Source organism: Phalacrocorax aristotelis, chromosome 2 (genome assembly GCF_949628215.1).
Source record: "Phalacrocorax aristotelis chromosome 2, bGulAri2.1, whole genome shotgun sequence".
Taxonomy (NCBI): domain Eukaryota; kingdom Metazoa; phylum Chordata; class Aves; order Suliformes; family Phalacrocoracidae; genus Phalacrocorax; species Phalacrocorax aristotelis.
In genome coordinates, this window is record NC_134277.1 from 63,674,732 (window position 1) to 63,695,705 (window position 20,974).

At 43.9% G+C, this 20,974-nt stretch overlaps 2 protein-coding genes across 4 annotated transcripts; both read right to left on the reverse strand.

Annotated features, from left to right (window-relative positions):
* Nucleotides 1–2,810: 2,810 nt before the first annotated feature.
* On the reverse strand, nt 2,811–13,168 carry RBFA (ribosome binding factor A). The gene is made up of 7 exons (XM_075083848.1): nt 12,748–13,168; nt 12,073–12,115; nt 11,256–11,432; nt 8,612–8,724; nt 7,390–7,474; nt 5,170–5,243; nt 2,811–3,534 (listed from the first exon to the last, which is right to left on the reverse strand). The coding sequence occupies exons 1-7, from the start codon at nt 13,146–13,148 to the stop codon at nt 3,144–3,146; spliced, it is 1,284 nt and encodes a 427-aa protein (XP_074939949.1). The 5' UTR covers nt 13,149–13,168; the 3' UTR covers nt 2,811–3,143.
* Nucleotides 13,169–13,390: 222 nt separating this feature from the next.
* LOC142052944 (putative 2-ketogluconate reductase) lies at nt 13,391–20,466 on the reverse strand. 3 transcript variants are annotated; one of them, XM_075083850.1, is made up of 8 exons: nt 20,277–20,466; nt 19,987–20,075; nt 18,251–18,305; nt 17,361–17,745; nt 16,217–16,388; nt 14,713–14,891; nt 14,064–14,160; nt 13,391–13,711 (listed from the first exon to the last, which is right to left on the reverse strand). In XM_075083850.1, exons 4-8 carry the CDS (start codon nt 17,740–17,742, stop codon nt 13,549–13,551), a joined length of 993 nt encoding a protein of 330 aa, XP_074939951.1. In that variant the 5' UTR covers nt 17,743–17,745; nt 18,251–18,305; nt 19,987–20,075; nt 20,277–20,466; the 3' UTR covers nt 13,391–13,548. The 3 variants fall into 3 exon arrangements, with proteins under 3 accessions (XP_074939951.1, XP_074939950.1, XP_074939952.1); XM_075083849.1 differs by lacking the exons at nt 19,987–20,075; nt 20,277–20,466 and adding an exon at nt 18,720–18,813; XM_075083851.1 differs by lacking the exons at nt 19,987–20,075; nt 20,277–20,466 and adding an exon at nt 18,720–18,813 and having other exon boundaries at nt 17,361–17,736; nt 18,241–18,305.
* Nucleotides 20,467–20,974: the final 508 nt, after the last annotated feature.

The following is a 20,974-nucleotide window of genomic DNA, read 5'->3' on the forward strand; positions in this document are numbered from 1 at the left end:
ACTTGGGAAGACAAACGCCATCACTCCAAATGTCCCCCCTTCCTCCTTCTTCCCCCAGCTTTATATGCCGAGCATGAGTCTCATGGTATGGAATATCCCTTTGGTCAGCTGGGGTCAGCTGTCCCAGCTGTGCCCCCTCTCAGCATCTTGTGCGCCCAGCAGAGCACAGGGAGCTGAAAAAGTCCTTGACCAGTGTAAGCACTACTTAGCAACAACTAAAACATCTCCACATTATCACCAGTTTCCAGCAAAAATCCAAAACATAGCCCCATACTAGCTGCTACAAAAAAATTTAACTCTATCCCAGCTGAAACCAGGACACAAGGTCTTAGAGGGTTCAGAGAAATCAAAGCAATTGGCCAAAATGAAGCAGAGGAACTGTGGGCCCTCATTTCCCCTTCAAAATCCACACCCTATAAGACCAGGTCCTTCAGGAAAATAACCAGATCAGAGGGATAACTGAGGTATTTCTTTGCTTTCAGTCTAAAACTTAGATCTGCACAATACACTTTTAGGGGCCCAGAGTGTTTGGAAAGGTTTGGATTGACAATCATAGGAAGCAATGAAAGCTCTTGTGTTTTTCAAACCATCATTGACTAATAACATCGATTCAAACACAAGTTGTGTAGCACATGCTCACAGGGGCACCAATCGCTTCAATTCAGCTGTACATCTGATTCTGCTGATGTTAAATAACAATTACTCCCAGCTGCGTATTCCTACCAGCACTAACAGCTGAATACAGGACTGCAGCAAGTGGCTGCCATTAAAAGTAAGGGACCAAGTTTGAAGGCCCCAGAAGTTCCTTCCCCGTCTGTGGTTATATAATACATAAAAACTAAACCAAAGGATTCTGCAAGTGATTATAGTTCATATTGTTCAGATAGAGCGCAACATTCATTTATTGTCTTTTACAGCTATGAAAGCCTTGACATTGTGATTACACTGGTAGCAAAGCAGAGAAAACTTCCCACCTTGCCTCCCTGGGAAGCCAGCAGATGCTGAGGGAGAGCACTAATAAGGGGGAGGCTGGGGATGGGACAGCAGCTGCTCCCACCCACCTGCTCTTTTGCCACTCTCCAGACATCCCCTGGGCCAATTCCTCCTTCCAGTCCATCCTGCCTGGTTGTTTTTACAATTTCCATCTCTTCTAAATCTGGTTGCTTTGCTTCATTTTCCTCATCACCATGTTCGGAATGGCTGTCCCATCCCTGGACACCCTGAGTAAGTGCTAGGCCAGCTCTCTTCTCAAAGCCTGGTTTCTGTGACATTAGCTGTGGCAAGCAGAAGAGGTCAGCTGCCCTCACTTGCATAACAAGGGAGTAGTGGTATTAGGGCTGACAGTGAGAATGGTTTTGGTTTTTAGATTAAATCTAATCTATGAACTGTAACCCTAGTTTATAGATGTCCAAACTAAACAAGCAGAGGTAATCCACTTTGTTCTCTTCATTCTTTCAAAACCCTAATATGTAGGTTGGTTTTTTCCTTTTTTAACCTTTAGGTAGAGTCAAGACAATCCCACATTTTATACAGCAGAAACTAAGGATGGAAACATTAGTATTCTGTGGGTTCATTTAGCAAGTACCTATTACCAGGTTCCTGTCGTTCATTCAAAAACCGAAGAGCTTTGTTGCCAAGTTGTGACAAATTCATGGCTAGCTTTGATTGACAGCAATACTGCAAATGAACAGTTTCTGATATGATAAATACCTTTACTCACTGGAAAACAAATCAAAGCATCTACTTCAAAGTGCGTCCAGCCTGTGGAATGTAGTAAGAACTCCTGGAAAGCCTGAACAAGACATGCTGAAATTTGTGGGATTATTCATCTGCTTCAAGTAAGGCAAGCACTACCGTGAGCTACAGCTTCAACACATATCCCAATAGAAGTGATGCACATAAGATCCTGACCCTTATTCCATACAAGCTCAAAGCAGTTTATAGGAATATCCTACAGACATTCATAGCCCATATCCCCTCCATATTCTTGCAAGCAATCAACCTTCAGAATATGCTTCAAGGAGATTATTAAATAACCTGCAGTGCATTTCAGTGTTTTTCGCTGACCGTAACTCCTCCAGCCAACCTAAAAGTCCTTTAGACTATTTTTTATATTCTGGAGCTCGTACTTGCTGTCTTTTAAATCTTTTTGAAAAACTAGAGCAACATACTATAGTGCAACCTCCCCTGCACTCTTTCTTCACTTCCCCACTAATGGAACTAAACGCTTCTTATTAGAATTCCTTTTTACTACCTTGTTAGTTACAACTTGTTTTGAAGCTTCAGCCCTTATGACTTTATACACTTATGTTACTATTTTTCACTTGCTTTGAGCCAGTAAGCTTTATTCTCTCTTTTTGTATGATTCCCCATCCATTTCCAAACCTCAAACATTTACTGGGGCATTCTTCCCTGCTACTTTTTCTCTGCCTTTGAGTTTTTAATATTTTTTTTCAGTCACGGTCAATGCTTTGCCCAAGTTTACCCAACAGATGAGCAGTTCTCCATTCTTCTCTGGTTGCAGTTCCCCTTGCACAACTGTAAATTTCTGAATATTAAAATAAATTTATTTTCTTCCAGGGTTGTAACTTTATTGGCCATAATTTCAATGAGTTTCACCTTCTCATGGAAAGAGTTCCTCCATTAGCCTAGGTCCTCTAGAGAATACCCTGTCTTTGTGCGCTGAAGGCTTGTCTTTGAACACCACTGTCATTATTTTGCTTCCCCTCTTCTGTCCTGACCTTAGAATAACAGACACCATCACTTTGTGATTTTTATCCAGATCACTCAAAAAAGAGAAGACATTTGACTTCAGCACAGAAACCATAATTTTACTGGAAATAATCAACAGAACTGCATGAAGTTTTGACTCGGTGCTGCAGTATGTGTATTTTGTTATTACAAAACTGCTCTCAGGTTGAAAGTCCTACAACTACAGCAGCTTGAAAGCTGCTTAACAGAATGTCACAAATAGCATTTTTGGTTTTCTTACATACCTTGTGCTAGCAAACCTCCCCATGTGTGGCAAACTTAGTAGTTTGAAAGAGGAAGTAGTAAATAGGCTGTACAAAACTAATCTTTCAGTGTCTATGGCAGTCTTTTTTTGGCTCTTGTCAGCCTCCATCTTAAAGGGAGTGGCTTTTTCATTTCAGTTTATCAGTAGGCTGACTTAGGGCTTTGCCATCATCTGCCTCCAATTCATTTACCTCTTCCTGTAATTCATCTTCCAGCTCACAGTCCAAGACTGATTCAGTGTTATTATCCCAGTAATCAGCTTCGGATCTGTCCAGTAAGTATTTCTGTGGTGTAATGTCATCATCAGGAGGATTCCTTGTTTTTTTCTTTTTCATTTTCTTTTGAATCTTAGAAAGCCGCTGCTTCTGCTCTTCTGTCCAGGCAACACTGTCTACATCTCTCGACACTTTTAGTCTTTTGTAGTCCATTATCTGCTTATTCAGTAGTTCATGATCAATACCAAAAAGATTAGACCGCATGGGTGAATCTGAAGATTGAGTTGCTGAGGAGAACGTTTGACTGCGGAAAGGAAAACAAATGTTGTGGGTTTTTCCCCCGTGTATATTTTAAGGGGCAGCGCTAATTGAGTAACACAGAAATAAACTGGAGTTTTCAGTCTGACCTTATTAATGCACTGTGTTCAGCACTGTGCTCCCTAAGAAGGAAGAGATACCACCATACTATGTGTCCAAGGACATGCTGTCTATAAGCCTGTCAGCGCGTCAACAAATTTAATGGGAGGAAGCCAATAAAGCAACTACATTCCAGCAGAAACTGCTTGCTTCTGGGAAAAGGTGAGCACAGGTAACAGAGTGAGCACTGGACCTGGGAACCCCAAGGAAGTTAGGCTTCCCCCAGCTATCCCAAGAAGAGAGAAGCAGCAGCCTGTGCCCAGAATGCATCAGACAGGCATACGAACGACAGCATATTGCACCTTAAGTGGACATCAGTGTTTCCATAAGACACAGAGGAAGATGTTAGGTGCCCTGTGGGAAAGTCTGTCACAACAGTGATTTCCCCCAAGAAGCTATTCCTGATTTGTTCCTGATGAACTGTCCTGTGTGACGTTAAGGCACAGAAGGCATTGCCACCAACAGACTGCAGCACACAAGTGCAAGGCTGTTGGCTATAAGAGAATCCAGTCCACAAAATCATTATTCCAATAGACTCTTCAGCCCTATCCCTCAATAGCCAAAAACCCCTCACAGAAGAATGCTTACTTTCTGTTAACTTAGGGAGACTTCTCGGTAAACTTGTACTCACCTATAACAATCCAATCTTATACCAGAGAAAAAGTGGCCAAGCAGAGGAGTACCAGTAAATGTAGAACTTTTATCCTTATGAGAAAATTACCAGCAAGAAACAAATGTACTGCTGCAAAGCATTTTTCTAAATTTAATTCTCACACACACATTAAATCTTGAATTCTTAGATATTCTGAAAGTATTTCGCTCATAAAAGTAAAGATACTAATACCAGAGCAAGCATTGGGCCTGCAAGAAACAAGTCTGATGACTCTGTCACTCAGAGTATAGACATGAAACACAGCTGATATCTAAGACTGTGTTCTGATAGCACCTCATGGGTTAGTTGCCTCTGAAAACATATACACATAGTGTATAACACTATGCTGTTACAAGTGACAATTCAGTCATTCTCCTTAGCTTAACAGAGGCCTTCTTATATATAAAAAAAAAGGCTTTCCCCTTCTGCATTTGCAAACCTGTGGTCTGCACTAAAATATGAAAATAAACCAGAGCATATATAATAAGAAATATTTTCCCTTAATTTTAATAAATGGGTGTAACATTGGTAAAGAAAGCTTAAGCCACAAAATAAAATGCCATCCTCTACATTTAATTTCTGGGATGATTACATACTAGTTTTGTCCTAGGCTATTTCTGTAGCCTCTTCTGTTAGTAAAAGGGCCCAACCGATCTCTTTAAAAGCTGAGATGCCTTTTAAGTAAGGTCTTCCAAAAAGTCAGTCTCTCCTACTTTCCGTTTCCTCATAATACCATTTGCTGGACTCTGAGATAACAATGTACACATCTAATTAAAATAATACTTTCTGTCATGACAAATAATACCCAATTTAAGTTGGCCAACAGAGATGAAAACGGACACTTGTACAATTACGATTCAGAAAACCCACCTAGAATCATTTTGAGATAATGTTTCTTCTTCTTCTGGAGGCCCAAAATCAGCAATTGCCAATAAGTCCTCAATCTATAAACACATGAAGACAAGACACATTGAAAGCCCTATATTAAATTTACTTTGTTCACACCCACACAAGATAGAGACAAGTATCAAAACAGCAAATATTTTATTTTCTACATATTTGGAATACTTAGCAAAACCATTTCAAAATAGCCTTGTCCTCCATTTACATGGAACTCTTTACACTTCTTGTCTGGGAAGTTTGTGTCATAGAGCACGACTGATCCAGGGATTCCAGTAAGTTTTTTGCCTTATGTACATTCTGAACAGTTGGCTAGGGACTGTGCGACATACAGCATTTTTGTTTTATTTGGTCTTTCTTCAGCCTTGCAAATCCTTTTTCATAACATCCTTACACTGGGATTTTTTTCACTTCTTCCCCCCTTTCTGCATTTCTACTACATGTAAATATTGAGTTCCCAAATCCTTTTTAACATGGCACAACCAGTACCTGCCACAAATCTAGTATATCCAGTGCTTATAGACTGTACCTAATTGCAAATGTTTTAATCTCATCTGAAATTTTTCTTTACTTCCCTTTTAATTCAATGTATTTTTCTAGGATTTGAATTGGATGGTCCCTCCCTGTCATCCAATACTTAAAAATCAGGTTCATCTACGTTATTGCAAGCCCTGCTATTCAAATCTGTGGATTATGTAAATCTGATGATCTGCAACGTGGGAAAAGATGATCCATCTAAGTCCTTCCCAGTGCCTTTCACTGACAGATGCTACAAAAGGAGGGTTTTTACTTGTCTTGTGTCATTAACTTTCTTGGTGCCTATGCACTGAACTCAAAGGTAAGGTAGTCCAAAGGGTTTTCTTCTTCAAAAAAAAGTGGTCGTTTAACGAAGTTTGCGAAACAGTGATTAGTGGAACAGGTTCCACAATAACAGACCTGAAGGGCTTGACCTGCAGGAGTAGGTATTTGTAGCTTCATCCAGGTATGTTAATAACAGGTACTAGTAGGGACAAAGTGCTTCCATAATCACATGTAGTGTAGAATTTCTTGTGTTGATTAGGGGAAGCGTAATAATGAATACAAACAGCTTTCAGAAGTGTTTAGTTCATTTCTATTCTTGTGCTTTTTGTTGATGCTAACACAGGTGAAAAAACATTTGCACTGTGGATCAGTATATTGGCATGAAACTCAGAATTTTTCTGACCACAGAAAAGTTCAAGCAATTCACTGCATTTCTAGAGAGTCAGAAGTTGTTGTTATGCCTTCCAGCTCTGCTAATATACACTGCGTGAGCCCACAAGTCACTAACAGTAACTGGTTGTAACAGGAAACACATCTAAGAATAAGGCACTTCAGGGCAGAGAAATGTGAACACGCTCTTTTCAACTGATGTTCTTTGCATTCACATCAACAGCTTGGGGAGACATTTTTCATGAAATTCCATCTTTCTCTTTTGGAAATCTCACTGTTTAAGAGATCTCACCTCACAGTCCTCATGACAGCAAGTTCCTAGAGAACATCATCATTCTAGCAATATTTCAATTAGTTAAAACTATCAACACCTTGACAGAAAACATGAAATAGTAAAGATAATTTTAAAAGTGAAAAAAATAGTATTATGGGTAAGTTTACAGCCTCTACGCACAGATCTGCACTCTCATAGAAACACTGTAACAATTCACAGCTGGAAAAAGCTTGGGGTAAAAAAAAAATTAAATCACTGATCAGATTCAATGGCATTTTAAAAGTATATAACACTTAATGTGAAAGAGAGCTCCTCAGACCTCACTTCTATAATCATGTATACCAGGCAACAGACAAGTGCCTACCCTATATTATTCCTTAAAATTGACATTTCATTTTTTAGGATTTCTTTATTGACCTAATGATCTGGCCTACAAGCTTCTCTGAAAACTTCACTTCAGAGATTTTAACATTAGCATCAAAAATGTTCATGAGGCGACAGCTACAAGGATTCTTTTACATTGTATATAAGCATCAGTCTTACTCAAGTTTCTTTGCTAAAATGCTTTCACACATGAAGAGGAAAGGGTACAGACAAAGACTAATTTTTAATGCAGATTGGCAGAGCGATTGAATGATCAGCTGTCTCCCTGGGCATTAGGATATGCTAAGTCATCATGTTGGCACATCATTATATTTGTTCATTGAGTCAAAGATTACAGTTACCTCTTTTACAGCTGCAGCTGCTTTGTCTTTTACAAATACTATTGGGGGTACATTTCCTAGAATCTGCTGACTTCTCAGAAGATACCTGGCAAAAATACAGCATTCACCAGCATGAGTAAAGTACAGCACCTCCAGGACAGATAAAATATGTTAAATTAATTCCAGCAGTACTGCAAATTTAAGGATATGGTTTGCAAAACTTAAGAGTCCGATGGGTATCCATTCAGGTTAGTGCTACGCAATACATCACTGCAGAATCCCAACTCTGAATGTATAACATACCAAAACTACTAGCTACAGATCCCACTGAGTACTGATGACACTAGATTTGTCTCCTATATGCACAGGCTGGCACAGGTCTTTCCCCACTTCATTTGGCTTCCTTATCCCCACTGTAGGGGTGAGAGCAGTGGGGGACAGAGACCTCCCAGCATGGCAAGACAACCAGTCCTACATGCTAACTGCAGGAAGGACTGACAGGGCTCCCCTCGTATTCTTCCCAGCCAGCAACATTCCTTTTCAAAGAGTGGAAGCTGCTGGGAGTAGACGAGAACATCGTGCTAGAGCAGGAATTACACAGCCTAGGGAAACGGGGAAAGGAAATGGCTCTGCAAGTATGCTTCAATGCCATCGTCCCCGTGGGGTGAAGTCCTGATCCTCCAATAGACTGGCTGGATAGCAGAGGGTAAGCCCAGGAAAGAGGGAGAGACAAAAGTCTCAGTGATATCCTGAAAACTCAAGGGACCCTCTGCCAAAAATGAGTAGAAGCATCACAATACATGGTAGCATCCCAACATTTACTGTTTGGTACAAATATTGTGAAGATTTTCTGTAATATCAGTCATCCCTTCTGGAGGTCCAAACTGTCCATAGCAATCAGAATTGCCCAGTGAACCTGTAAGGAGATACTTGTTGCAATTGCCAGTCCTCTTGTGCAGCAGCATCACATTTTGACCTACTGCCGTGCACAGCATGTCCAGCCCACCATTGCTAGTTCAATGAAGTGAAACTTCACCCAAACTCATCCTTTCTTCTGCTCAGCCCAGACCCACCCTAGGAAAGTGCAGAAGCCAAATAAGCCAGCTGTGCTCCAGCAGAAGAGTATCTAAAAACCTAAAGCATCCTAACAGGTCAGATACAGATTGTTAGAAATACCTAAGAAATGGTACTAGTATATGGTACTATGAATTTATGAAGTGATTTGTTTATCCCATAGCAGTACCGTATACGTGGAGCACTCTTCTGTAACACACTTTCAACATAGCTTTCTTTCTCCATAGTAGTAGCAGGATTCCAGTACACACGACATGCTGAAAAGTTTGATGCCAGGGACACCTGCAAAAAGACAACATTTATTTAAAATTATATATATACACACACTCTTCACATACAATTAAGTCTCTAATGCATGAATAAGCATAGTGACCCAAACGGGATACATAAATCCTTAGGAGAGTCTCTCCTTCCATCTCTGCTCTTAAGAACCAAAATTACATGATGCCTTTACAGAGGCACAGTTTTACACCAAATAAGATTTACATTCAGTACCTCAAAGGGCTTTTTTAATTCAGGCAAGTCATTGCCTAATCTCCCCTTCAACTGAAATTAAATTGAGAAGTCTGTCAACACCTGTATGTTACTGACAGTGCAACATTTAGTCAATGCTATGGTGCTACCAAAACAAATGGTCCAGAATGACAATTTATGGTATGTTGCTTTGGAATACAGTTGAAAGTGCAAGTTTCCATTAAAGAAGGACCTGTGACACTGCCTGGTTTGTTGTCACCCAGAGTTTGGTTTTGATATTGACAGAAAAAAGGATGCCCTCCATGCCACTGTAATGCAAGAGTCTCTCCAGCTCTAAAGCCTGCTGGGAACCCCAGTGCTCTCACTCACTAACAGATAATATTCACAGCTGTCATGAATGAAACTGGAAACACATGGTGGGCAGGGGCCAAAGCACAAATGAGATAGACTGGCAATCTTCCTAAAGAATAAACTTCTGAAACACAAACTGGATTCTGAAATATTTCTATAACTGTCACTCACTGCATCTAGCAGCGTCTTACAGACCAGGTTCTCACTATGAGAATACACTCACCAAACGTCTAATAACCTCTCTGGCTCAACCAAAGGAAGAGGGAGGAGAAGGCATAAACTACACATTCGAAGGCACAATTCAGAGGTCACCTAGTCCAGAAACCAACTCTTCAAACAAATGTCTACAGACATTAGGAAGAAAAGACAACTCCATCAGAGTACTCCCAAGAGTGAAAACTGCATCACAGCCTGCTGTTGACAGTACTACTTTCTTAGGACAGAATGGACTGTCCCAAATAAACAAAGTAGATTCTGATTTTTTTCAACACCAAATAACTCCTGTCTTGGGAAACCCTTCACTTGTTAAGAAAAAAAAAGCACACAGTGATCATTATCCGGCTGTTTCTACTGCAGGATCAACCCTCCCCATCTCCCACACTGAGTCTAACATAAGCGCATAAACCACCCTACCTAACACAAGCCAGTAATGTTATCAAGACTGTGAAAGTTTGATTTATCACGCCTGAAGCATGATTCTTATCTGTATTACTATTATGTCATTTTAACTTTTACACCCAAAAAAAACCCCAAATTCTGATGAACTGCAGAAAGCCTATTAGAAGATTTCTCCTGATAACAGAAATAATATCAGACCAGAATCAGCTCAAGAGTAAGTCAGGACTGAGTCTCAGCCACGTCCCAGTGCAGCATGAACGCTAAGCACTACACATTTGTAATAAAATCTGTGCTATATTTGGAAGAAGGTTGTTTCTTTCCCTCCCTCATGTTATAAGTTGTTTAATTTACAGCAATGCCTCCTGAAGGTGCTGTGGCTTGCCTACACCAGCCAGTATTTTTATGTGCAGGCAGGCCACCCGCGTTAGACAGGCAATCCCCAAAGCCTTACAGAGAAATACTATATGAAGGATACTGCACATACAGAGCCAAAAGATTCATCTTGCCCATGTAATTTTAATCGCTTGCCTGAAGACAGAATTAATTCAGCTGGCAAAAACATCCGTTTCAATCATAAATGACAAACCCCTTGACATAGATGCAGCCACGAGGCACAACATTTTTCCATGCTTCTAACAAACAAAGCTAGGTCCACTAAGCTTTTAAGCCAAACACTGGTATCATTTTATCTTAATAAAACAGCAAATGTAGAAGAAAAAACTACCAATGACAAACAAGAATGTGGACACTGACTTAGCTCCTCAAAGCTTTAACATTCCTTTCAAACCCATGAATTATGGCAACACTAGCTATAATTAGGTATAAATTCAAATTCTTTCTTGAAACTTGCTTGCCAGTGCCATTTTCTTAGGCCTACTTTTTTTTTTTTTTTTGAGCAAAGCTCATACCCCACTTAGATCTTCTGCCTGTGTACTGATATTGGTGAGGAACACAAGGAGGTATCAACTCTCACACAGCTGCACAAAAAAAAAAAAAAAAAAGACTCTTGCAAAGATATACTTGTGTTGTTAAAACCAGGCTCCTGCTTCTGAAAGAGCAAGGCAAATAGTACACGTCTGAGTAACAGGAAAAAAAAGTCATACCACGAGAATCACCATTTTAGCTGGCCTAAGTGGCATTTGCATTATAGCGGCAAAGGTCTACTAAGCCAGTGACAAATGTGGCAAAGTTCTCCTGATGTGCAAAGTGAATCCAGGGCCTCATCTTGCTGCGCTGTGCCACATTAGAAGCAACGTAGTAAAACTCCTCCTACACACATCACAACACCCAGGGAAGCTCCTTTGGCACGACATGCCGACCTCAAGGAGTAGTCAGAGTGGCTCAATACAAGCTGTAGCTTTGGCACTTGCCTTGCAGATTTCCAGCTTGAGATCATAAAGTTCTTGATTAACTTCACAGGTAGTCATCATCTCCACCACAGCTTTATGGATAAGACCATTCAAGACTCTGCAACGTACATTATCTCCTCTCCTAGTTTTTGCCCGGTCATCCTTCAGTACAGAGGCCAAACTGGTTGGTTTATACATCTTTAAAAACAAAACACATTAATCAGTAGTTACAAACTTGTATTAGGCAATAATATAGCTTTGTGCAACCTTACAATGCTCTTAGAATACTCTTAGTGTTCTCTTGGAATGCCACTACTGGACCTGTGATGGCTTTATAGTGGTTTTATGTATCACGTGTTTCACTAAAGAATATTTCAGTTCACAAAATCTTTGACCTTCCTGTATTACAGTCAAGGTTTCTTAGCTTCTTTATTATTTTGTAGCAAGTTATACAGCTCAATGCATCAGTTTTCTGAAATACAGCATGTATTAACTGAAAAGCATTGCTTGTTTGAAAAACAAATACGAAAACTTGTTTTCTGCAAAACTATGCTGGTATACAGCAGTTTTCATCTGGGTCAGTTCTCTGCTATGGGCTCATGAGCCCATAGTGGTGATGCTCACGCAGATGCAAGATGAGCACAGAAGAGGAATCAGCCGTGGGGAGCCAAACGGCTTTTCTTGACAGCAATCCTGGCATGTCATAGTGAAGCCAGAGCTCTAATGTTCGCTTGCAAAGAGAATTCACAAAATTCTGCTATTTCTCTGCCAGAAAATGCTTTTCCCGAAGTTGGGAACAAAGGCAGACAAAGACAGCACCTTAAAAGCTTGCACTTACCATTTGAGATCCCAGGGTAGGGCTGTCATACCAGAACTTCTTTCTTTTGGGAAAAAAAGGAAAGGAAGTCGTCTTTATCTTTCAGCAGCTCAGAGAAACAACGGGTCCCCTGCGTAATTAAGACGTCACCCGCCTGGAGGCAGACGCCACGACACCCCGGTTTTCACGGCTGGATGCCGTCTCCCCAGCGGGGGTTGCAGGCCGGGGCGGGGCGCGGGAAGCAACACCTCCCCTCACGGCGGGGGGCGAACCGCAACCCCGAGCTTCCTTGGGCTGTGGTTGTGAGTCGGGGCGGGTCCGGAGCGCTGTTACCGGAGCCCCGCGGGCACAGAGGCGCTGCGAGGCGGGCGCGGCGGCGGCTCTCCGCCGTGTACCGGGGACAGGGCGCGCCCCCAGCCCCTCTCACACCGCTTCGCCCCTTGTCCGGCACGGCGGTGCGGGTGGGACACGGCGCGGCCCGGAGCACGGCGGCCAGGCCGCAGGCAGGCCCGGCGAGGCGGCCTGCGCAGCACGGCCTGCCCACGCCGGCGGAGGCACGGCACGGCAGGCCCGGCCCGGCAGCCCGCCCGGCCCCGGCCGCCTCACCCCGCAAAGAGCGCCGGCACGGCGGGAGGCCCCGGAGCCCGCCAGCCCCAGCGCCCCGCATGGCCCGGCCCCGCTGCCCGCCACACCTACTTGTTTTTGCGGAGCATTTTCTTCAGCAGGTGCCTGGAGCCGCTCAGGGCGGCGGAGCTGCGCAGCGCCCGGCACCACCGCGGCGCCGCCGCCGCCGCCCGGCCGACCCACATGCTGCCGCAGCCCCCCGCCACGACACGGCCCGGCCCGGCCAGCAGCTCCCCGCGGCGGCGGCCCTGGCAGCGGCTCCCCCTGGCGGGGCGGCGGCCCGGGCCTGCAGCGCCCCGGTGGGCGGCCGCGGCGGGACTCGGGTCACAGGCTCGGTTGTTTGGATGAGGGAGTTCTCTTAGGAGTGAGAATAAACCCGGCGGCTGCGTTTGCACTGAGGGGTTGCCCCAGAAAAGGCCTTGGGGACTGTCCGCCGAGGACGAGCGTTGCTGCTGCAGCGTCAGGTCGTGCATACCCGCATTTGCTGCGCCGCGTAGGTGGTCGGTGGCACTAGAACACGGTTTAAATGCCCTTCGATTCAGGTGTTAGTGATGTTACAGGTGTTACTTGTGTTACTGTTACTTCAGGTGTTTCCCTGATGGGCGATTTTAAGAGGACACGAGCAAAATGCATTGCTGTGACTTAAGGCTATGGACTCTTCGAGCTTTTTACTGAAGTTAATGACAAAATACTGTGGTTTTCAACGCGGAATCACTTTTGGTTATTTAAATACATTTTATTGGGTTATGTAAATACATTTAAATCCATGCATTACACATTTTATCTGTATAACACATGGGATAATTATATGAAGAATTATCAAATTACTGTTTTCTCACACCAGGATAAACACTAATGGCATCAATGTTAAATTCAGGACGCTTTACTGAATACTTCATTAGGGATAGGAAGACCTGTAAGACCCGCTTCTATGCTTTCTATCATGTTTTGCATCATAAGGCGGCGTGTCTTTTTGGTGGCACTTCCAATGTGAGGAGTTATTATAACATTCTTCAGTTTTAACAAAGGGTGATCCCTGGGAAAGGAAAAGAAACACTGGGCTAGTCACTCACAGAGCATTCGTCTGTTATTTCATCACCTGAAAGGAGCCAGGGAAATATTTAAAATAATAATTAAAAATAAAAACTAGTTGCATGACCCAAGCATACTCCGAGGAGTTCAAACTGCTGCCTAGCTTGTGGGTTTTTTAAGCAACAAATCGTCCAAACGAGTCAGTGTGAATTTTGTTTGGCTAGGACGGAAGGACTGGGGACATTGCTTCAGCAGGACTGGTGCAATTATGTGACTTCTCACGTGCTCACAAACTCGTACTTAGTTTGAACCACACACGTACGCTCATTTATATTTAACTTGAATGCACGTCCTACCGTGGCAAAGGTTCAGGATACGTCACATCCAGAGCAGCTGCCTTAATAACTTTCTTTTGAAGGGCTTCCACCAAAGCATCCTGATCCACAACCAAACCTGTGTTACAGTAAGGAGGATACTCTTATTTTCGTATTTTGTACTGTCCTCTCACCATCCTTTTGGGCACAGCGGTCAGGCAAACGGCAGGGCTAGCAATGTTCACAAAGCAGAAGCGGCAGCAGAGAGAGAGTGGTGGAGCAGGGGGAGGACGCTTGGGCACGTGCATCAGAGTCGGACAGTCAGGCATTTTAAAAGGCAGTACGGAGCACCATAAAACAAAGTACAGTGCCAGACTTCAGATCAGGCTGTGCCACCCTGATGTACATTAGCAACACTGCACTAAATACATAAAATGCTTAAGTAGGAGATTATACAAATATACACGGGCTTCTAACACTCCAAGCTCACTAATTTTAGAGATGTACTTGCTCATAATTACAGAAATGCTTAAATGTTTTGCTGACATATGACCATGGACATCTAAATAACCTCGCAATCAGAGAATTTACTGAAAATTTCAGAGTAACAGACTCTGCATTAGGGTTGGGTCTTCCCAGAACCTTTTATGCCAGCAAAGCATAATGCTGTTTTGTTTATTCTGCACCCTACCTCTGCTGATGTTAATGAGAGTTGCTGTGGGTTTCATCAGCTCCAGCTCCCTCTTCCCAATCAGTTTGTGTGTCTGTGGAGTCAGGTTGACAGACAGCAACACAAAATCTGACTGCTGGAGCAAGTCATCTATCTTCTTACAGTAAATAGCTCCCATGGCACTTTCTTCTTCCTTGTTTCTGAGGGGAAAAACGCCAAAATTAAACTCCAGTGGTAAGCAACAAGAAGTTGTTCAAATCACCAGTAGAGAAAAGGTTTCTTAATTGTTTTCTTCGCCCCATAGAGTGAAGCAGTTAGCTGGTTATTTGACTGAAATTCAGTACGGAAAATGTTAAGCTGTTTCCCACAATACCAAGTGCACTATACCCAAATATGCAGTACTATACCCATGGGGGAGGAAAGTAAGAAATCAGTATCATGTAAATGCACTGAATAAATAATAAAATGAATGCATTTTTGTCACCACTTCTGATTGTGGTGGGGATTCTTTTCCAACCCAAAAGCAAAACTGATGTTTGACATGAATTCCCCTCCCTTTGAAAAGTAACTTGTCTGAAAATTACGGAGGAAACCCATAAGACAAGGCAGGGTTTAAACCTTCAGAAATTTGTGTCCACAGCAGTCTGCTTGCTCCATGCATCAGTGCCGGTTCACTGAAACCCCGTGCTGCAGGACCTGCCGGTGCATTCGATCCCTATCAGGGCAAGACTGGGGCAGCTTCTGGACTGCCCAGCTTCCATCAGATTCCCACAAAAGGATAGGATGGGCCTGATGGGAGCCGTGGCATACGTGAAGGCCACATACACCTCATGTAGGAGACAGCAAACAGCCTGGCAAATCCAGCTCTTCATTGTCAGCTGGCTCTGGAAGGGTGAGATGTCTCTGCCTGTGTCTGCCCCACCTAAGTCACGGGAGATATGTGCTCCCAGGCTATTTCTCTTTCCTTAACCTATTGCAATGTCACCAACATGACAGCAGAGCCCAGGGAGCCCTGACTCACGGGGACACCAGTGACATGTATCTCTCCCGCTCCTTCCTGACTTTGTTTCTGTATAAATTGGGAAAATAATGACTGGCTTGAAGCAAGTGTATGTACTTTTTAACTTAAAATAAAGAGTCAATAATAAGGCAGCGACTTATTGTCATGGTCCTGGGGGCCCCCAGGGCTTCCCCACATCCCAGGACCCCATGGCAGCTATCCCTGTGGCCGTTGGTCCCTGCCCCAGTGATGCCGCAGCAGGGCTGGTCTCCAGCTCCCCTCAGCCCTGCTCTGGCCTCTGCCCTGCCTTATTGCCATGAGCTCACCTGAGGATTTGGACTTTTGAGTGAACTTGGCCATGATTTGTGGCCCTTGCTGCCCAAAATTTAATAACAATAGTGCAGCGAGCACATCATCCTATCCTAACACAGAGAGAACAGGAGATGAGTTTGAGAGCGAAAGGTACAGATAATGCTTAAAGCAGTGACAAAATAGACTTTCCTATGGATCTGCCACCAGCTTTACCTCTGATTCCTGTTGTGGTACAAAATCTTCATTTCAAAGGCTTTGGCTCTCGCAGCCACTTTGTAGCCAATGGTGCCCATTCCCACGATCCCCAGGGTCGCCCCAGAAACCTCAGCCCCCAGCCAGTCAGCGGGGAAATAGTCTGTGTCAGGGGAGACTGCCATCTGATAGCCTTGGAGGAGGGAAAAGAAGGAAAACCATCATGTAAATGTAAAGGATGTCCTGGCATCTGGTTACTTTTTTCCCCCACTTTTTATTATAAGACAAGGCAGAAGCAGAGAAGCAGTAACATAGTGTTACTGTGTTTCTGGACAAGAAGTGAATAATGCTGCACTGTCAGCGTGACATCTGACATTGATTTCTTGCCTAGGATAGACACATATCCGGCCCCTCTTTGCCAGACAAGGAAGGTAAGGCCAAAGCAGCAACCTCCCTTCGACGTACCTCCCCCACCTGCCCATCATCTCTCTCCCTGCAGTAGAGATTATGGCGCCATTGAACTGCACCTTGGCAACACAGCTTCTTACTCACGGTGGTTCATCAGCAGGGCTTATGAAACTGGCAGTGCCACAGATGTCACCTATCTTGGAAATACCAAATGGTGCAACTGATGAATCTGTTGTAGTATCATCAAGACTATCCAGTAAGGCCAAAATATGATTCCCAGCTACCTTGCAGATACACAAAAGTTGACAGGGAAAAGAAACACAGAGCATGGGGGCAGATTTCTGGACAGCTTGCTCATAATGATTTATATACATGCCAGCTTGGCAAGGAGAGGTTTCAAGCCCCCTTGAAAACATCTCCTTTTAATCCCCTTTTATTCAAACTTGAAAAGCAAGGCTGCAGTGAACAAGTAGAACGAATAAGGGGCTATGGACTGAGGGAGGAAAGGCCTGAATTTAGGGATGTCTGAAGAAGGAACACACCTACCTTGCTGATACACCTGGTATCATATGGAAATGGTATGCACTGCGTGCAAGTCATTGTCAACACAACAGATTTGTCTTAACTTTATCCTCATCCCTGAATTTTCCTGTATTTCTACTTCAAAGCTTACCTTTGCATCAGCACATACTTTCTAACTGCACGTTTTGAAGAGTCACCTTTCCTATAAAAAGACTAAAACCATTTCAGTTATTACCTTCTACAAGTCTCCTGGAAGATGCCAGCATCAACGCCATCCCCAAGTCTGCAGTGTCAGTGGAAACAACAAACGGAGTGTTGGACACTTTCACACCGTAGCTGGAGAGGAGGTTCAAGTCCAAGTGATCTATTCCCACTCCAGAGCTTGCAACTATCTTCAAGTTAGGCAAGCTCTGGAGCAGCTCTTTATTAATAACTGGTTTGTGATACCACATATAAATAGCGCTGATCTTTTTGCTGAGAAATTTCTTGTTTTCAATATATTCTTTCATGGTGATGAGATGAAAATGTTGCTCCAGAAATTCAACGTGATCTTCATATACTCCGTGCTTCCCTCCTATACAGTCAGTTAGCACATAAGGCAGTTCCTGACCCTCCATGCCCTACAAAAGCAATGAGAAACCCAAAGGACATGTCCTGAAGTGACCCGTTATACCTTTTTTTAAAAAAAAAAAAAACAGGAATTGATTGGCTCCATGACATGCTGTTTTCCCACTTGATGACAGAGTTGGCTAAAGATACTCACTCCCATATGCAGAACTTTTCTTGTGTTCTTCAGAAGGAGGTCCCATTTTTATATGATCTTGTTAATAAGACAAGAAAACATTGTTTCTGGCATGCCAGCTATGCTGACACTTAAACAAAAGAGCTACCAGGTGTTGCTCCTATCCAGTGTTCAATATTTAAAGGCCAAAGAATGAGGCCATGTGAGTGGAAGGGTATCACTTAGCCCCCAGTTCTGCCTTTGATTGCTACCTGTGCAATCATAGTAAGTAATTAGCATGACTGAGATTATCTCAGGTCAAGTCCTTTTTTAACACAACAGAGCTATAATTTGTCATCTATGAGCTTTGGAATTATCAATCTACTTCCTGAACATAAATTTACCTTCTTTTTTTCTCGGTCTTCTTCAGCGTCCTGACGACCCTTTCCTCCACCAACTCTGGAAAGAATCAAGTCTGTTATCTCAGCTTAAAGCCACGGGGCGCGCACACTGCCCCTCAGCCACCCGGGAAACACCAGAGGTGCCACAGAAAAGGCAAAACGTGCGTGGGGCCGGACCGCGGCCGGCAGTGCCGTTCTCCCGGCTGAGCACAGCCGGGATGGATGCCCAGCTCCTGCGGCTGGATGCCTGGGGGACGGGGAGAGGGGGGCACTGCCCGCTCGGGCAGGCGCTGCGAGGGTCTCCCACCAGCCCCGGGGGACCCCCGCGCCCCGCATGCCCGGCCCTACCGACGTACCGCCGGCCTCCCTCCGAGCCGGGGCTGGGCGGGGGCCGAGACGCGGAGCCCCCGGGGGGGGACCGGCGGAGGCACCCCCTGCCCCGGGCCGTGAGGGGAGGGCAGCCCGCACTCACCCGCACCGGCTCCGCTCGCCGCCGCCGGGCCCTGGCAGGGCGAGGAGGGCGGAGCGGGGCCGCCCAAGCCGGGGCCGCCCAAGCCGGGACTGCCCGGCGGTGGTTCCGTGGGCCGGCGCGTGGGGGGGTGGGGAGAGGGGGTGCAGGGCGGCGGGTTGGGTACCCCAGAGCCCCCGGGGGTAGCCGAGAGGGAGGGACAGGTGGGCATAAATAATTGTGCATATTTAAAAAATGTGTCATGTTTCTGCACCGTTAGTGATTTCAGAATAATCGGGATCTCACATTAACATCGAGCACCCTGGTTTTTCCACGCTGCCTTTCAGTCCCAGCTAAGGTCTGGGCTCTCTATTGCTCACTACACTATTTGCACGTGAGTTGATGTGGCATGAGGAGTTGTCCCTGACCATCAGACACCAGTGACAGATCTCATTGCACCCATGAAGGCCTTTTCCAACCTAAACAATTCTAAGAATACTCTCAAAAACCTCTCTTTGAGAGCTAATCAACCAGGGCAGGCCCAGGCGCTTAGTCACCGCAGCTGCTATCCCAGCTACAGGCAGCCCTGTGCCTATCCCAGCTGAGAAATGCATGAAAATTTTCCTGACAAGGTTACTTGGACTGTAAATCCCTGGTGATGGAGGCTGCCAAGTATAGCTTCAGCACTCTGCTCACTAAACCTGTGCTGGAGCGATCCCCCTCGCTGTGCAGTCCTGGCTGCTGTGGTGAGAACAGCTCAGGAGCTGGGAAACACCACTGCTGCGACACCGGGCATCTCTCTCCTTCTATGCTATGAAATAACCACCAATTGCACGTTGCCGGGTCTCTCCTGACTACTGTAGTGCTTTGCAGAAGGATGGATTATGAAGTTGTGTTGTCCTGAATTCTACCAAACAAGTTTCAATATGCTGAGCATTAAGACAGTCAAGTTTAACATCAAAACCTCCATAAAATGACTAATGAAAAGATAAAGTATAATAAAGCTTTGTAATAATTATATGAAACCACAAATTGTTACCCTGATGATGATTTTTGAGTATTATTTGCTTACATGGATTTCAAGTTCAGACAGTTAAACTTTAAAGCAAATAGCCATTAACTAGCAAGGTGGAGCTACACTGTTTTAACTGGATTCTTACTTAAGTCTACTTGAATGTTTTTCTTCATAAAGGAGCAACAAACCCTAAAATGCTTACACATTCCCTGTTTCACATCAACTGCTTCCAAGTTTGCTAAGACATAATGGGTGATCTTTTAACTTAGTGCTCACCTGAGATCAAAGGACCATTGCAAATCCCCTGCAAAGACACAAGTCACTCTAGCTATGAATCCAGGAAGGAGGTCTGCCACTTTTGAGTACTGAAGGGGAAAAAAAAACTTTGGAAGGACAACACAGTAGTTTTTCCCTTTGTATATCAAATCAACAAATTTGAATGAACAAAATGAAGAAGCAATTAATCAGAGGAGCCAAAAAAATAGTAGCTGAAATAATGTTACTACCCTTTTTTAAGCAAAAAGCCAGGACATACATATCCAATGTCAAGAAAATGGGTGTGTTACCTGGTTAGATGTGGAGAGAATCAGAGGGCTTCAAGGTTTTTTTGTGTAACTTGAACATCTAATTTTCAAGTTACGGTTCAGGAGCTGATATGTCTCTACAGGAGACAGATCTGTATAGCAACATACATGACAGAAGAGTTCAGGAAGCCGTTTATATATTGAGTGATTTGGAGCTGTTTGAATTACTATGACACAGAATGTCATGGAAAGTAGGGTGTGGGTAGCAACCAAATAACAATTACCATAAGCTGAGTCTGATTAATGTACAACAAGATGAGAGCATTGCACCAGTGCACTATCATGTTCTAAATAGATTTAATTTGTAGAGTACCTTAAAGACCTCCATGTAGTCTGTTAAGCTAAATTACATAGTGTTGCAATGTGCTGTTAGTTTTCCATTACAGGAAGGGTGCTATTATACTGGCTTTGTGACAAAGTTCTCTGAAATGAAAAATGTCTGTGAGTATGGGGAGAGAAGTAGTGCACACTCTGTGAACTTCATCCCCTTATTAAATATTGCCATTGATGTTCCTGTAATACTGCAGGGCAAGCTGATGCCTGCAGTGTTAATAGGGTGCCTGCATAATAATTGTTTCGTAGGATTAAACTTCTGAAGTATTGCGCTAGCCTAAAACACTTTTGTGTAATGCAATAGATTTCCCAGCTGGGATGTATAGACCAGCTTAAGCGTGAAACTG

Excerpts from the sequence above, each read along its gene's own strand:
- RBFA (XM_075083848.1), bottom strand. The coding sequence starts at position 13,148 with ATGCACGACCTGACGCTGCAGCAGCAACGCTCGTCCTCGGCGGACAGT. Across the intron at positions 12,116-12,747 it reads AAAATGCTCCGCAAAAACAA|AAAGAAGTTCTGGTATGACA; the intron begins GTAGGTGTGGCG and ends TTTTCCCAAAAG. Across the intron at positions 11,433-12,072 it reads CTACCCTGGGATCTCAAATG|ATGTATAAACCAACCAGTTT; the intron begins GTAAGTGCAAGC and ends TTGTTTTTAAAG.
- LOC142052944 (XM_075083850.1), bottom strand. The coding sequence starts at position 17,742 with ATGGAGGGTCAGGAACTGCCTTATGTGCTAACTGACTGTATAGGAGGG. Across the intron at positions 16,389-17,360 it reads TTCCAGGAGACTTGTAGAAG|GCTATCAGATGGCAGTCTCC; the intron begins GTAATAACTGAA and ends CCCTCCTCCAAG. Across the intron at positions 14,892-16,216 it reads TACCACAACAGGAATCAGAG|AAACAAGGAAGAAGAAAGTG; the intron begins GTAAAGCTGGTG and ends TTTTCCCCTCAG.